Source organism: Achroia grisella, unplaced genomic scaffold, assembly GCF_030625045.1.
Source record: "Achroia grisella isolate CSIRO2021 unplaced genomic scaffold, CSIRO_AGI_Agris_v1 utg2506, whole genome shotgun sequence".
Lineage (NCBI taxonomy): Eukaryota > Metazoa > Arthropoda > Insecta > Lepidoptera > Pyralidae > Achroia > Achroia grisella.
In genome coordinates, this window is record NW_026712741.1 from 123386 (window position 1) to 140615 (window position 17230).

General features: G+C 33.7%; 1 protein-coding gene across 1 annotated transcript; it reads left to right on the forward strand.

Moving 5' to 3' along the window:
• The first annotated feature begins 570 nt into the window (after positions 1-570).
• LOC131842816 (pickpocket protein 28-like) lies at positions 571-17230 on the forward strand. The gene is made up of 11 exons (XM_059191383.1): positions 571-768; positions 2827-2930; positions 3560-3719; positions 5366-5511; positions 7543-7641; positions 8963-9044; positions 10080-10353; positions 11918-11974; positions 12944-13067; positions 14794-14900; positions 17073-17230. The coding sequence occupies exons 1-11, from the start codon at positions 571-573 to the stop codon at positions 17228-17230; spliced, it is 1509 nt and encodes a 502-aa protein (XP_059047366.1).

The window sequence follows — 17230 nt, forward strand, 5'->3', positions numbered from 1 at the left end:
GTTAGTACTAGATAACATATATACTATATATTTATTTAAATTTATTTATTCAGATAACAGAGATCCAAATTGTTAATAACAATTGTACTTAGCCTATGTTAGTATACCTAAAATTACATATTATTTAAACCGTAACAATTTGGATCCAAAAAAAAAAGTATTGGGCTGTCAAATTTATTGCACAGCATTTTTAGAATGCCGTTACTGCTGCCACGCAGCCTGTGGAATAGAGAGGCGATCTGTTTGCATCTGCATACAGGTCGTCTGTAGATGATGCTGCAAACATTGTGGATGCACTACAGAAGCGTGGCAAGCGTATAGTTAACCCACAAGCTGCTGGTGTAGAAAGATTAACATTATCGCTCCATCGTCTATCAATTGGTTGCTTTCATAGCTATGCCTCACTGATGGGTTGATTGGTAGAGATCTCTTTTAGAGATAAGTCCACCATTGCTCACTCTGTATATATTTAAGTTTATTACTGTATTTAAAAAGGCAATAAAGAATATATATAAAATCTAGTTACGAAGCAACTAACAAGGTAGGTCTGAAATTCCTGCTACCTTCATAATGCAAAAAAGAAATACCAATCTCTTTAAAACCGTGGTGGAGAATATATCAACAATACACGGAACTGCCCATCTCGCGGAGAAGAATGGCAATACACGATTGATCTGGGGCCTCCTGATGACAGCGAATATTGCGTTGACTATTTTCTTTGGAATGATAATAAAGAATAAGTTTAATGAAGACCAGATAATTACACAGGTATGTTTGCTCAATTATAATTTAGATAACGTGGGAAGGCCTCCAGCAAGGTGGACCGACGATCTGGTCAAGATCGCGGGAAGGCATTGGATGCGAGCAGCGCAGGACCGATCGTCGTGGAGATCTTTGGGGGAGGCCTATGTCCAGCAGTGGACGTCTTCCGGGCTGCGATGATGATGATGATGATGAATTTAGATAACTAGTGGTAGCCGCGACTTCGTCTGCGTGGAATTATAAATTATATTTTTAAAATAAAAGTAGCCTAAGTTACTTCTTATTACATCAGGACCTACCAATAAAAATCCCGTCAAAGTCGGTCCAGTCTTTTCAGAGATTAGCCACAACAAAGAGACAGACTAAAATTGTAAAAAATATTATTTTGGTCTATGTACCGTAATTATATTCACATGCATGTAGTAAAACGCTTATTTTAATATTACAAACAGAAACTCCAATTTTATTTATATGTATAGATTATTAATTTTATAGATTATTATTAAGTTTATTGGTAGTGGACGTGGAGTCGGGACGTAGGCTGATTTTACACTTGATTTAAATCTATTTTAGTGGAGACGTAAACTAATCGAAGGGCCTCAAGTGTCGACAGAAATGTTACAAGTGTAGGCACAAATATATATAAACAGTATTATGGAAATATGATAGGCAAGATGCCTTTTATTGGTATTTCAAGGATTACAATAATTGAAACACTGTCTAAGAAATATTAATTTAGAAGACAACTTAGGCTTTGAAGCCGGCTACCGCAAGGGAAAATCCAAGTAGCGGCCGTGACTTGTGACACGGGTGTAGGTTTAAAAGACCCTTTTAGAATGCATTAACACTCACATTAACTAGTTGCAACTCTCCCCCAGGCCCAACTAAGACCGGGATAAACCCTAATACAATTCACTTTAGTATCCAAAACATAACCGGTACGCTCTGCGAAAACTTGTATATTCAAAATGTTTAATTCTAAGATAAATACAACAAAAGTGAACATTAACTCAGCACCAGTAACAAGTTAGCGAAATAACTTAATGAGGGTATATTAAAAAAACTTCATCATCATCATCATCATCATCGCAGCCCGGAAGACGTCCACTGCTGGACATAGGCCTCCCCCAAATATCTCCACGACGATCGGCCCTGCGCTGCTCGCATCCAATGCCTTCCAGCGATCTTGACCAGATCGTCTGTCCACCTTGCTGGAGGCCTTCCCACGCTGCGTCTTCCGGTCCGTGGTCGCCACTCGAGGACTTTACTGCCCCAACGGCCATCTGTCCTACGAGCTATGTGCCCCGCCCATTGCCACTTAAAAAAACTTAACGTGATAAAACTATAAGACATATATTTTTATAATAAGAGAAATCCCATTAAGTATTAACTGTCTTTGGGTAAAAGAAATAAACTTGTAAAGTAGTGTAATTAAAATAATCCTATTACTTAATTTAAACTTGACGACCTCGGTGGTCTAGCGGTCCAGCACACCGCTTTACGACCGATGGTCGCGGGTTCGATCCCTCGCACGGCACAATCATTTGTATTCATGAGTATGATTGTGTGTATCGGTCTGGGTGTTTTCTATGTATAATATGTATGTATTTACAAAAAAAAATATCTATGTATAAGTATCAGTTATCTAGTACCCATAACACAAGCTTTAGCTAGCTTAACTTGGGTCTAGATGGTGCTGTGTGAATTGTCCTGAGATTATTATTAAACAGACAATCACTTATATTTTAATTGCCCACGGCTTCGCTCGCGATAATTTATCCCTTTAGGGGTGGAATGTATCAAAATCCTTTCTTAGGAGATGCCTCCGTCATAGTAGCTTTATGCATGCAAAGTCTCAGCCTGATCGGTTTAAAATTGACAAAGTTTCATACAAACTGATCCCCTATTGTATCCCGTTGGGGGTAGAATTAATCATGGAATTAATCAATTAAACATCTACCTGCATGCCAAATTTCAGCCCGATCCGTCCAGTGGTTTGGGCTCTGCGTTGATAGATCACTAAGTCAGTCACCTTTGAGTTATATATATTTAGATTGTTTGTAGATAAACGCCAATTGTAAAGTGTCTGAAGTACCGTTCCCAGCCGTCAGTATTTGCAATTTCAACACAATATCATTGAAGGAAACAAAGTATATTGAACGGTTACTGTAAGTATAGCAAATAATTATATTTCCTTATATTCTTTTATATATTCTTTTATAAAATATCATCCTCTTATGGATGGAAAACGGCCTCGGTGGTGTAGCGGTATAGAAGACCGCTTTTCATCAAATGGTCGCGGGTTCGATTCCTCGCAAGGTACAAACATTTGTATTCATGTGTTTGTATCGGTCTGAGTGTTTTCTATCTATATTATTTATACAAAATATACATATATATATGTATTTATATCAGTTGTCTAGTACTGATAACACAAGTTTGCTTACCGTGGGACTAGATAGCGCTGTGTTAATTGTTCAAGCTTATTTATTTATTTATTTTAATTATATTTTCTTTGATATTCTTTTATCGAAAATCCGTCTATTTTTTTAAATAGTAAATTTAGTGATATTTTAGAATTTCTGATCATCGTGCTTCTCTGTGTGATTTTTCTTATAACAATTGGCTTCTTTAAATAGACAGAGTGATTCAATAGGCAGGTTTATATATATACTATTGTATACGGTATACGGTGTATTCACCGTATACCGTATTATATATATAATACAGTACACCCGTGCAACGCCGGGGCGAGAGGCTAGTAAATTTATAAAATACATATATTGTTTCTTTGCAGGTTGAGTTACAATAGAAACCAAAGTGAAATTAACAACTTCTTCAGGGATCTCGTTTACTTGAAGAATTATGGTGTTAACAGTACACACACTGGCCATTATAAACATATTATGAGGCTCTTGAAACACCATTACTTCACCATAGAAACCATTATGGAAGACGTAATTATATTATTAACTGTAATATAAAGATATTATGAGTTTCTTCAAGGGTGAAAGCATAAACATTATATTACTTTATTTGACGGACTCGGTAGTCTAGCGGTTTAATACACAGCCTTACGTACGATGATTAGGAGTTCGATTTTTTTTATAACGCAGTGGACAAACGAGCATGCGGCTCACCTGATGGTAAGTGATTACCGCGCCCATGAGCACCCGCAATACCAGGGAATTCCAAGTACGTTGTCGGCCTTTTAAAAAGGAATAAGCTCTTTTCTTGAAGGTTTCAATATCGTATCGGTTCGGAAATACCATTGCTGGAAGATTCCACAATGTGGTTGTGCGAGGCAAAAAGTTTTTTTATATAAACTCTTTGAGAGTAGACTAGAATAAGTATGATTGTTTGTATGGGTCTGGATGTTTTCTATGTATATTATGTATTTACACAAATACGTTCATTATGATATCATTTTCAATATTTGCATACCTCTACGGGGTGCTGCATGTCGTGTAGGTACTTATATTATATTGTAAGATCAAAATTACCATGTAGCAGGCAAATAAATAAATTATTATTATTATTATTTATTTATTATTATTATTTTTTTTTATATATTATTTTTTCTCGACTTTCGCCGGTAATCTTGGTATGTACGGGCCTAAGCCAAGTACATAACAATGTTCTATGTCAGGTAGATATACCATAATACAAATGTAGGCCTAATCTGTCTGTAGAAATTTATTATTATTATTTTTTTTTTCTCAGCTTTTGCTGGTTTTCTCCACAATTATTACTATTATAATTATTATTATTACTATTATTATTATTCATGTAGGACATTTTAAGCGGCTTATTAATGACAAATTTTTGTAATATAAATTTTTCCCTACTGTCCAGTTCAGTATACATATTCAATTGAGAAGAACTTGCAAGAATATGATTGTTTGTATTGATTCAGATCAATACAAACAATCATATTATTGCAAGTGGATGGATGTTTTCTATGTTATACAGACTAAGTTGCGGAGGTCAGCTGGTAGGTTATAGAAATAGAAATACAAATAGTCTTTATTTAAATAAACTTAATGTAAGCACTTTTGAATAGTCAAGTTTTTTTATTCTACCGCTTATTCGGAATGCAGATTCATCACAAGAAGAATAAGCAAGAAACTTGTGTGTTGCTCTTTTAAATAAATATTGATTTACTTATATTTAATTAACAACAAAGATTAGGCATGCGACAATTAACATAGAAACCGCTACGCACTTAATCTCTGTTCAATCAGATAACATTGTCCGCGCTATGAATTTTAAATTAGATATTATCTACAAAAACATTATTTATCATTTATAAATTCTTCAATTTTAAAATAATTTTTACAAAGAAAATATTTTATGACATATTTGAATTTTTTTCTGGCAAATTGACTACAGACTCTGGGAGTTTGTTGTAAAACCTTACGCAATTTCCATAAAACGAATTACTGACTTTCGTCAAACGGCACTTAGGTAAAACTAGTTTGTTGACATTACGTAAGCTTTTATTAGTGTAATCACTTTTTTAAAACTGTTAATATATCTATATCTCATTGAGACTATTAAATTATCATAGTATTAGTATAATTATGAAAATATTCTATTTCAGTTGCATCAGAAATGTGAGAATCTCCTGTTGTACTGCAGTTTTAATAGAAAACAAAAGAACTGCAACGATATATTTGGGTTGATTAAAACCTCTCATGGGTACTGCTGCGCTTTCAACTACGTTGCTTTACACGACGGCATTGATGAGTAAGTTCCATCCTGTTCTACGTCACTCCATCCTGCTCTATATCGTTTTACTAAAATTCACGATCTGAAAAAAAAATTCACCTAGGTTTACTTTGTAAAAAAATTATCAAGACTTCATCTAAATCGATTCCGGCTGAATCGATTTAGATGAAGTCTTGATAATTAATATAAGTTAATTTTAGGAGAATTTAACTGACGTATAGAAGAATGAAGAAGACTGTATATATGTATATATTAAAATATGTATGTGAGATAGTTAATTTGAAGTGTGTCTTGTCAGATCTTACCTCACTAAATATAAACGACGAGACGTTGTGCCTTGATCTTCCACTCCCCCTCTTTCCTTCTATCTTTCCCTCAATAATTAGTTTCAAAAATTCACCGTGCCATATCAAGTGCCCTAACATCTTTCCTCTTCTACTTTCTATCCCATTAAATATATTTTTTCTTTCTCCCTGTGCTTGTCTTACTTTATCTTTCCAGCTAATTCTTTCCATCCTTCCCCAGCACCACATTTCAAAAGCTTTAAATTTGTTCTTTTCTTTTTGAGTTAATGTCCACGTTTCTTGTGCATACAAAGCTATACTCCAAATATGCATGAGTGGGCTACAACCACATAGGATGTGATGCGGCGTTTCCTCTTCAGTTTGGCAGAATCTGCAGATTCTTGTCGTGCATAGGCCTAGTATAGCCATATGCTTGTTTAATTTGCAGTGTCCTGTGAGGGCCCTAGTCATCAAGCATATGTTGTTTTTACTCAATAGCAGTAGTCTATTGGAGTATTTGATCGAGTAGCCCGATATTAGGGCTTTTGAATGTGTTAATCCTGGCATTTCTTGCCAGTGATTCAGTGAAAATAAATAGCTATACATAGTAACAGATTTATTTCTCTAATAACTTACACGCGCAACTTCTTTTGCATCACACTTCACATGTACCATTATAATTCCCCCAATTTACATAATACCTTTCAAAAATATAGCCTGTTATTACTGAAAAGTTTCATCAAGTTCCTTACAATAGTTTTTGCGTGAAAGAGTAACAAACATACGTATATATATTCACAAACGTTCTCGTTCATAATACTAGTAAAGTCCCATAATATAAGTAAGTATGTTTGTACAACATTTGGGGTCCTACAATAGCATTACTCGACATAATGTCGTGATAGAACGGTGTCCCCTGTTCCTGACGTGTGATCATATTAAGTGTAGCTCTCACAACGATAGCCCGTAACAAATAGTGTTGTTATTTTTTACTCGTATTCCTTGAGAATATTTACCTACGAGAATATGGACATGTGGACCTACTTACGAGAAGATTTTTGGGAAGCAGATAGTTGATATATTTACTAAGCAGTTAGGGTTTTTTTAACTTTCGTGTTTAATAGACTTTATTTATATTATTAACCGGGTCTTAACACAACCTAATCGAAAGGTCGAGATAGGTATATATCTTTATTTACTTTATTAATTTAGTTCGTGATAAGACCCGGTTAATAATAAGTAGATAGAATTTTCAGTTCCGTCCAATTTATAAATAAAAAATAGCATGAAAGTTTTTAAAAAGTAAATTATAAAAACATAATCTTGGACAATTAACACAGCGCCATCTAGATCCAAGTTAAGATAGCTAAAGCTTGTGTTATGGGTACTAAACAACTGATACTAATATATATATATATTTATTTTATAAACACATACATAATATACATAGAAAACATCCAGACCGATACAAACAATCATACTTATGAATATAAATGTTTGTGTCTTGCCAGGAATCGAACCCGCGACCATCGGTTGTAAGGTAATGATCTCAACCGTCGTCATATACGAGTACAATAATATACCTATATTTTCAATTATTTTTTTGCAAGCCTTATATATAACTATTATATTAGCAAGCCTTATATATATTATAGCTTCTCAATATGCTCACTTAGGAAAAATATAAAATGTTTTGCTCTTTGCCGTACAATATTAGTTTAGTTGAATATAATAACATTTATAGGAAAGTTTATTTCTATTTCAGTAACCTATTGCTCAACGATGAGAATCTGGAATATTATGAAGATCGCTCGGATGATAAATTGCCAGGGTTTCGTATTGTTGCTACCTCCGAGTCTGGGAGGTAACTCAATGAATTGACATTTACTTCGCTTTGAATATTTTTAATAGTGCCCTCTCCCTCCCCCCCCCCCCTGAACCCCCTTCCCCCCGTTTTATATATATATTTTTGGTGCCACTGAAAACCAGCTGTATGTTCACCCAGGACATACATTAAAGCTGAGTGGAGCCATTTCAGTGCATTTTTGGATGTAAAAACTGATTATTTTATGTTTATTTTCAATTATGGTAAATTAAGTTTAGTTATATGTACATTTTAATTGCTCTTTTTTTTTTCGTTTGTTGTTTATATTGTATTTTTTACATTCCACTGAATAAAATATTTTTCTTTCTTTCTTTCTTTCTTCTTTATTTTTGATGTATAGGCTAGGCTAGGCTTTTTATATTTTACTAGCTGTGCCTGCGGTTTCATGCGCGTGAGGTTGACTATGTGTTATTCTGATGTATTACTGTCTGTGACTGTAGTTTTATTCGAATTAAATTACATATGTGTAATTCTTACGTATAAGCTATATTAATGTAAAGTTTCATTAAAATCGATTCAGTAGTCATCCATACTCATAAATTTACGCATAAACGAAATATCTCCTTTGGAAACTATACAATATATCCTGAGGAGAAAACCATCGCTCCTAAGAATATCCTTCAATTCTTGTCCCTTACTGGTCTAAGTAGAGAACTTTGAATAAGGGCGAGCACGATAAATATATACACGTCGCAGTGTTACAGGTCATAGCACCTGATAATAGCCCAATCGCCCAATAAAAAAAAAGTTAAATAAAAAATTATTGCAACTTCAAACGAACAGCTACTCACTAAATGCATATACAAGTACATAAAATACATATATAATAAACAAATAAAGAAAATGTATTTGTATATCTGTTTGTTATTATTGATCTCTGAAACTGTTAGCTTCAGTTTCACTCTCAAAAAGCTAATGTTATAAAAAGTAACTTAGTCTACTTTTTGTTTAGAAAATATAAATTTCACGCAAAACGTTTCAGCCAATTATTTATATGACTTATTATCCTACCTAATCTATATACATCGGGAGAAATGGGATTGTTAGTAATGGGAACTAGTAACCCCCATTGCTAGCAATACCATGTTAGGTCGACCTCCACGCGGTTCCTCCTGGGAACCATCGTTATAAATTCCTAGTGAATTTGTCACGACGGGCTGACTAACCTGAGCTCATATTCATCTTATCATCCTCCACTGGTGTTCTGCCAGCGTAAACCATTAGTGCAGGCGTGGGGCACTATTTCATTATCATCTCCAAAAAAAAAATTATATCCATCACGTATGATGACTTGTTACAGAACCTCCGGACTTCACGTCGTCTTCAATGTGGAACCAGATGACTATCCCAGCTATGCCACTGTACCATATTTTGGAGCAAATGTAACCAATTCCAATATTTATTCAATAACAATAATATATATGTATTTATGAATGATATACTTCATTGATTTTTATGATATTCTGTAACATATATGTAAATGCGTATAAATAATGTATAATAATAATAATAATAATCTCAGGACAATTCACACAGCGCCATCTAGTTCCAAGTTAAGCTAGATAACTGATACAAGTACATAGATAATTTTTTTTTTGTAAATATATATATATATTATACATAGAATATATACATAGATACGAATAAATCGATACATATAAATAAAATTGGAGTGTCTGTTTGTAATATTGAAATAACCGTTTTTTACTACATGCATATGAATATAAATATGGTTCATACCAAAATAACATTTTATACATTTTTTGTCTGTCAGTCTGTCAGTTCCGTTTAATCTCTGAAATGGCTGGACCGATTTTGACGGGACTGTTTTTGGTGGCAGCTAGCTAATGGAACTCAGGCTACTTTTATTTTAGATAATAAAAATATAATCGGCAGGTCTGAGAATAGGTTGTATATTATATTATACTACTATACTATACACCTAAGGGTAATCCACCCACAAAAATATACTATTCATATTTCGTATTTTAAAAAAATACCTACAATCAAAATTTCTACCCTTCTACCATCATTAATAGCGATAGAAAAGCAAATAGAAATAATCTTAATATAAGCACTTTTGAATAGTCAAGTGTTTTGATTCTACCGCTCATTCGGAATGCAGACTCATCACAAGAAGAACGAGCAAGAAACTTGTGTGTTGCTCTTTTAAATATAATATTGATTGATATTTAATTAACAACAAGGATTAGGCATGCGATAATCAACATAGAAACCGCTACGCACTTAATCTCTGTTCAATCAGATAACATTGTCAGCGCTATGAATTTTAATTTAGATATTTTCTATTAAAACATTATTATCATTTATAAATTCTTCAATTTTATAATAAGCTTTTTTATATACATATAGTTGATATTTACCATCATCAACCCCTATTTTTTAATTTATTTCAGGTATTGTTAAGCGATCCGACCGATTACCCTGAAACTACAGTATTGTACGAATTCGTCGCGCCAGGAGATAGTTTGGATATGAAAGTTGAACCGTTGGTGTTCCAGCCGGACTACTGGATCCGGAATGCCGAAATATCCAAACGAGCGTGTTGGTTCCACGACGAGATACAGTTGGAACATACAGATAAATACAGTTTCGAAACTTGCATCACGGAATGCATGATGCGGATGTTCATTAATGCTTGCGGATGTGTGCCGTACAAATATCCGAGACGTAATATTAATACATTAGTAATATCGCCAAAAAATACACACAGCGAAATCTAATCTCAAACTAATCTGAAGTTCTATTATGAATACTAAAAAAGTGATAGAAATTATTATTATTTTTGAAATATGTTCATATATAATATATATAGATTATACCCAGACTACAACAAATAAACAAACAAACACATCTTTAATTTTAGAAATCTATTTTATGCAGAATATTTTAGCCGTTTATGAACGTCAAATCAGTATATAGATGCAATTAAGAAGAACTGGACCGAAGAATTACGACTTTGAAGTGGCAATGGGCAGGGCACATAGATCGTAGGATAGATGGCCGTTGGGGCAGTAAAGTCCTCGAGTGACGACCACGGACCGGAAGACGCAGCGTGGGAAGGCCTCCAGAAAGGTGGACCGACGATCTGGTCAAGATCGCTGGAAGGCATTGAATGCGAGCAGCGCAGGACCGATCGTCGTGGAGATCTTTGGGGGAGGCCTATGTCCAGCAGTAGACGTCTTCCGGGCTGCGATGATGATGATGATGATGAAGAACTGGCAATAAACTAAATTGAATTACAATTTAAAACTTGCACACTTCGAAACATGCACCATTGAATGCATGATGCGGATATTCATTCATACTTGCGGATGTGTGCCGTACAAATATCCGAGACGTAATATTAATACATTAATAATATCGCCAAAAATGTCATACTCAACAAAATGAAATCTAGTCTCAAACTAACCTAAAGTTCTATTATAAATAGAAAACTGATAGACTTTTTTTTTGTAAATACATACATATGTAATGTATATAGAAAATACACAGACAAAAACAAGCAGATGCATCTTCAAATTCAAATTCAAAAACGTATTTTAGTTTATTCGTGTAGGATATTTTAGCTGCTTATGAACAGTAGTTAAAGTAACAGTAAACAGTAGTTAGTTAAATCAGTAGTTAGAAGCAATTAAGAAGAATTGGCAAGAAACTAAATTGAATTACAATTTAAAACTTGCACACTTCGAAACTTGCACCATTGAATATATTATGCGGATGTTAATTCATATTTGCGGATGTGTACGTACAAATATACAAGACGCAATATTAATAAATATAAATATTACATTATATAATAATAATAACGCTAGAAAACTCACGCAACACCATCAAGTCCAAATTTAAGTAGAGCTTTGTTTAAAAGAGTGATAATGGAATGGTGCACGTGGGTGCAGGTGGTTGCACTATGCTTGAGGCTGGCGGTGCATCGGTGGAGGATGATAATCAGGTCAGTTAGATCATGATCAATGCACTTGAAATGTATCAGGGTAGATTTTGAAGCGTGGAAGTCTGACATAATACATTCGTAGCAATATGTAGCAAATAAACGTCTTCCCCCGGAGGGCTTGTCTTATGGGTACTAGGCAACTGATATAAATACATAGACACAATTTTTATGAGTATAAATGTTTGCATCTTGCGAGGATCGGACTTGTGGCCACCGGAAGTAAAGCGAAAGCGGTCATGGAATCGATTCCCGCACAATACAAATTTATTGTTTAAATTTCAGTAAAAACTCATCGTATCTGTGAATTTGAAGATTTGAACTGTCTACATAACGTGACCAGTAAGTTTTTGCATTATTTATTTATTACTACCCATTGGGCCTTCGTAATAAAAAGGCAAAATTTGTTTTATTGTATAGATTAAAATCGTTATTAAAAAATAAGGGATGTTAATGTAAGTTGAACTCCATTTTCCGCAATCAGCCTCTCAAATCTAAAAATGGATCTTGATATTAGAAGGGAGAAAGTTTGGGGTTGTATATATTTTTAATGCCACATTATAAAAAAAAATATTAGGGGTGGACAACCGTTATCACTTAGTGGTATGTAAAATAGATAGTAGCTGATTCTCAGACCTACTGAATATGCATAAATCGGTCAAGCCGTTTCGGAGGAGTATGGTAACTTCGATTGTGACACAAGAATTTTATAAATTACTAGCTGTCCCGGCAAACATTGTTTTGCTATATAAATTAATAACGCTATAAAAAAAATAAGGGTTGGTGATAGTAGGGTGAAAATTTAGGGTTATACAACCCTACATGTATTTTATAATGACACATAATAAAAAAAATTGCCCAAAAAATAAAAAAAATATGTTAGGGGTCGACAACCCTTATCACCTAGGGGTATGAAAAATAGATAGTAACCGATTCTCAGACCTACTGAATATGCATATAAAATTTCATAAAAATCGATGTAGCCGTTTCGGAGAAGTATGGTAACTGACATTGTGACACGAGAATTTTATGTATTACTACTTGTCCCGGCAAACGTTGTTTTGCCTTAAAATATAAAAAAAATTAGGGGTGGACTACCCCTAACATTTAGGGGGATGAAAAATAGATGTTGGCCGATTCTCAGACCTACTCAATACGCCCACAAAATTTCATGAGAATTGGTCAAGCCGTTTCGGAGGAGTATGCGAACGACAACTGTGACACGAGAATTTTATATATTAGATTATATTAATAAATCCTTTTTGATCTTGACTGAAGAAATGACTTATTAATAATTTTATTATATTTCAGTTTACAAACCATTGAAACCAAGGGAATGCAAGCCCAAGTGTTACATGGAGTGCAGCGATAAGAAATATATAATGAAAAGCAACACTGTACCGTTCCTGATAGAAACAATACCAGCGAGTGTGTTGTAAGAACGTATCTAATAGTTATTTATTTATTTAAGGTTTGCAAATTTACCTATGGAATAGAATAGAAAATCATTTATTCAAATAAACTTACATTGAAGCACTTTTGAATAGTCATTACATTTTTTTTTCTACCGCTCATTCGGAAAGCTGTCTCATCACAAGAAGAACGAGCAAGAAACTTGCGTGTTGCTCTTTTAAATAATTTTATTATTTCTTTACATGTTTAAGTTTATGTGTGTGAATACAAACCACCAATTAGCTCTAATTGAATTGAATACTCAAACAGAAAAAAATATTCTATTATGAATATTCTATCTATCTATCTACTTCAAAATTATAATATAATAGATAGGTATAAATCAAAGTAGACAAATTATGAACCCTATTGAACACAAGTTAAAGCTACCGTTGTTGAGTTCTACAACGCGCTATATTTTCGTTTTCGATTAAGGTATAAGTTACGTACGTAGCAGTTTGTTAATTGGCCTCCGATCGATCCCCCGTCCATTACTAACGGGGATCGATATTACGACGGCCTGAGCCGAGATTCGAACCCCTAGCGGCCCCTCAGCCTAAAGTCGTATTCGTCAGGCGGTAGCTGGCCTTCAGCCGCTCCATAAGTCCTTCCGCGGGTTAGGAGTGCCATCTGCACTCGCCCCCTATTGTCCGATGAAACTATAAAGGTTGTCGCAATTTTTTTTCGGACTACTTTAATGCTATAGCATTAGAGTAGTCCGAAAAAAAAAATTGTTAATTATATGCTTCTCATATAGTAAAAAAAATATAATCCCATTACACATACATAAACTTTTGGCTTGAAGTAAACAATGTTTTATTGCTACTAACATTAAAGTGTATTTTTGAAGCAACGACTGTAAACTCTTATGACTATTAACCCAGTTGGAGTAGTACATAGCTGTTGACGTTGTCCACTGCTGACCAATACTACATCAAAGTAACCCGAGAGACGGACGTATGTTTGCTAAAGCACTACCCAATATATACCTTCTGTATTGTTTACTTTAATAAAGTTAAATAATAGATAATAGTTTTACAAATTCAAATTCAAAAATCTTTTATTACTGTAGAACATTTTAGCCACTTATGAACGTCAAATTTTACACTACAATTTTATTTTTTTCCCTACCGTCCAGTTCAGTATATAGATTCAATTGATGAACTAGCAAGAAACTCAATTGAATTACTTTTCTTTAGAAGCCAGTTTATTTATAATTCATATTTTTATAGGTGTCTAATATTAAATGAAAATTCCGTGCATGAACAACTATTGCCATACACGCTCGTTATTCAAGTAATCGTTTAATGAGTAATAGGCTTTGCTCAGTAAATATGAATTAACAGATATTTTGAATTTATTAAAGGGTAATTCCAATATATCCTTTGGTATCTTATTGTAAATTTTTATACCTATTCCCATAAAATACCTATTGACTTTTTCTAAGCAATACTTGGGGACAGCAAGTTTCTCTTAGCGTCTCAGCATCTTATTTAACAGATGTTTTGAGTTAGTTTAAGTAGTCTTAAACAAATTTAAAACCACCAATTCAAACTTTAACGAATTCAATCGCTCAACGGAAATATTTTTGGGTATTGCTCTATTAAATTGCGGTAATTTTACATTTCCAAAATGTGTGACAATCAAACTAAAAGTATATAAATAGTATCTACTTATAGTATTCATAACTAGCGGTCCTTTTATTTCAGAGCCGGTCAAAATATCAGTGAATTGACCTCGTTGCGGGTATTCTTTGGGAGGCCTACATGTAATTGTTACAGATCACATTTCTTAATCGACATCAACTATATGATTGGTAAATATATTTATTTACATATTTCTCGATCCATTTTGTTCATATCTTTTTCGATCGTCGTCAGGTGAACATTTTTCTTTTTTCATTTTTTATCTTTTATTATTATGACTTATAATTAATAATTAGGTGATGAAAAAGGGAGTTGGATTGTGAAAGACTATTTAATTATAAAATTGGTGTCGCAGGTTTCATGTTTATACTCCTCCGAAATGGCTTGACCGATTTTGATGAAATTTTATATGTATATTCATTAGGTCTGAGAATAGGAACCTAATTTTTTTACCCCTAAGGGGGGCGCCTTAGGGGTATAAAAATTGGGTTCCTTAAAATTATATTTTAATTTTTTTGTCAATTTTTTTATTATGTGGCATTACAAATACATACATAAATTTTCACCCTTCTATCACCGACCCCTATTTTTTAATAACTTATATTAGTACTGATAGTAACACTTTTAATCTTTATGGCAAAACAACGTTTGGCGGGACAGCTAGTCTAAATATATATAACTCAAAGGTGACTGACATACTGATCTATCAACGCACACCCCAAACCACTGGTCGAATCCGGCTGAAATTTGGCATGCAGGTAGATGTTATGACGTAGGCATCCGCTAAGAAAGGATTTTGGTTAATTCTACCCCCAAGGGGATGAAAGTTTGTATGAAACTTTGTCAATTTTAAACCGATCGGGCTGAGACTTTGCATGCATAAAGCTACTATGACGTAGGCATCCCCTAAGAAAGGATTGTGATAAATTCCACCCCTAAGGGGATAAATTAACGCGAGCGAAGCCGCGGGCAAAAGCTAGTATATCTATAAAAGGAGAGAAAGCCCAAATATGACGGCCGATAAGCTGCAATGGAGCATGACATACTGCGGCGACCACAAATAAACGCTAGGAAATGATCACGAAACTATAAAGTAGAGAAATATTGTCATGATACAGACTTTTTATAGGGTAGTTGAGTTTTTACTGGCCACTTCGCTTTCCTTTTTCTTGAATATGTTAAATTTGAGGAAGATTTTTAAGAATGTTTGTGAAAATAACAGTTAATAATCTGTGTTAGTAACGAAGTAATTAGTTAGTAACTAATTAAAAACCCTGTATTCCTATGAATACAGGGTTTTTAATAAGAAGTAAGTAAGTAATAAGAAGAGTTTTATTTATTTATTTGCTTTATCTATACACATAAATAAAATTGGAATGCATATGAATATACATAAGGTACATACACCAAAATAACATTTTTTACTATTTTTGTCTGTCTGTTTGTTCCGGCTAATCTCTGAAATGGCTGGACCGATTTTGACGGAACTTTTTTTGTAGCTGATGTAATAAGGAGTAACTTAGGCTACCTTTATTTTAATTAAAATTAAAGTTAAATCCACGCGTACGAAGTCGTTGGTACAGCTAGTTAACTAATAAAATGTGGTACAAAACCACTTATTGCTATAGCATTCTCACCGAATCTACCATTTGTAAGTGCAGCAAGACACGTCTTAGGTTTAAATATGTATATGTTTTATTTATAAAAATAAAGAAACAATAACAATAAATCACTTAAGTTCCTATTATTATTCTTGCACGCTTTAAGTCTAAATAAAGCGTGTAAGCTCGAAAAGCTGACAGCTTTTCGAGCTTATGGTACGAGATAGTTTTTTGTTAAAAATTCTACTATGCATACTAGATTTATTACTACTCTATTTATTACATACTAGTTGTGCCCGCGGTTGCAATCGCATGAAATTTCAATCAAAAATATAGCCTATATGTTGTTCTGATACATAAGCTATATTACTGAAAAGTTTCATCAAATCCGTTCAGTAGTTTTTGTGTGAAAGAGTAACAAACATCCATACTTAAAAACTACTGCATTTATAATATTACTAGCTGTTGGCCCCGGCTTCGGACGGGTGTACATGTATTATATATAAAATACATCCCTCTAGAATCACTCTATTAAAAATACCGCTTCAAAATTCGTTGCGTTGTTTTAAAGATTTAAACATACATAGGGACAAACAGCGAGAGCGACTTTGTTTTATACTATGTAATGATGATAATGATAATGGTAATGATATTGATAATGATAATGATAACGATAACGATAACGATAACGATAATGATATTGATAATGGTGATAATGATTAATATTTATGTATTTTTTAGGAATGTTCGGAGGAATACTTTCACTGAGCTTCGGAGGATCGATGTTGTCTGTGATTGAAGTTACGTGGTTATTGATATCAGCATTATTCTTACTACTATGGAGAGTGTGTATGAAATGTTTAAGAAATTACGCACATTCAAAAATAAATCATAAATGA

Excerpts from the sequence above, each read along its gene's own strand:
- LOC131842816 (XM_059191383.1), top strand. The coding sequence starts at position 571 with ATGCAAAAAAGAAATACCAATCTCTTTAAAACCGTGGTGGAGAATATA. Across the intron at positions 3,720-5,365 it reads TAGAAACCATTATGGAAGAC|TTGCATCAGAAATGTGAGAA; the intron begins GTAATTATATTA and ends ATTCTATTTCAG. Across the intron at positions 11,975-12,943 it reads CTGTCTACATAACGTGACCA|TTTACAAACCATTGAAACCA; the intron begins GTAAGTTTTTGC and ends ATTATATTTCAG.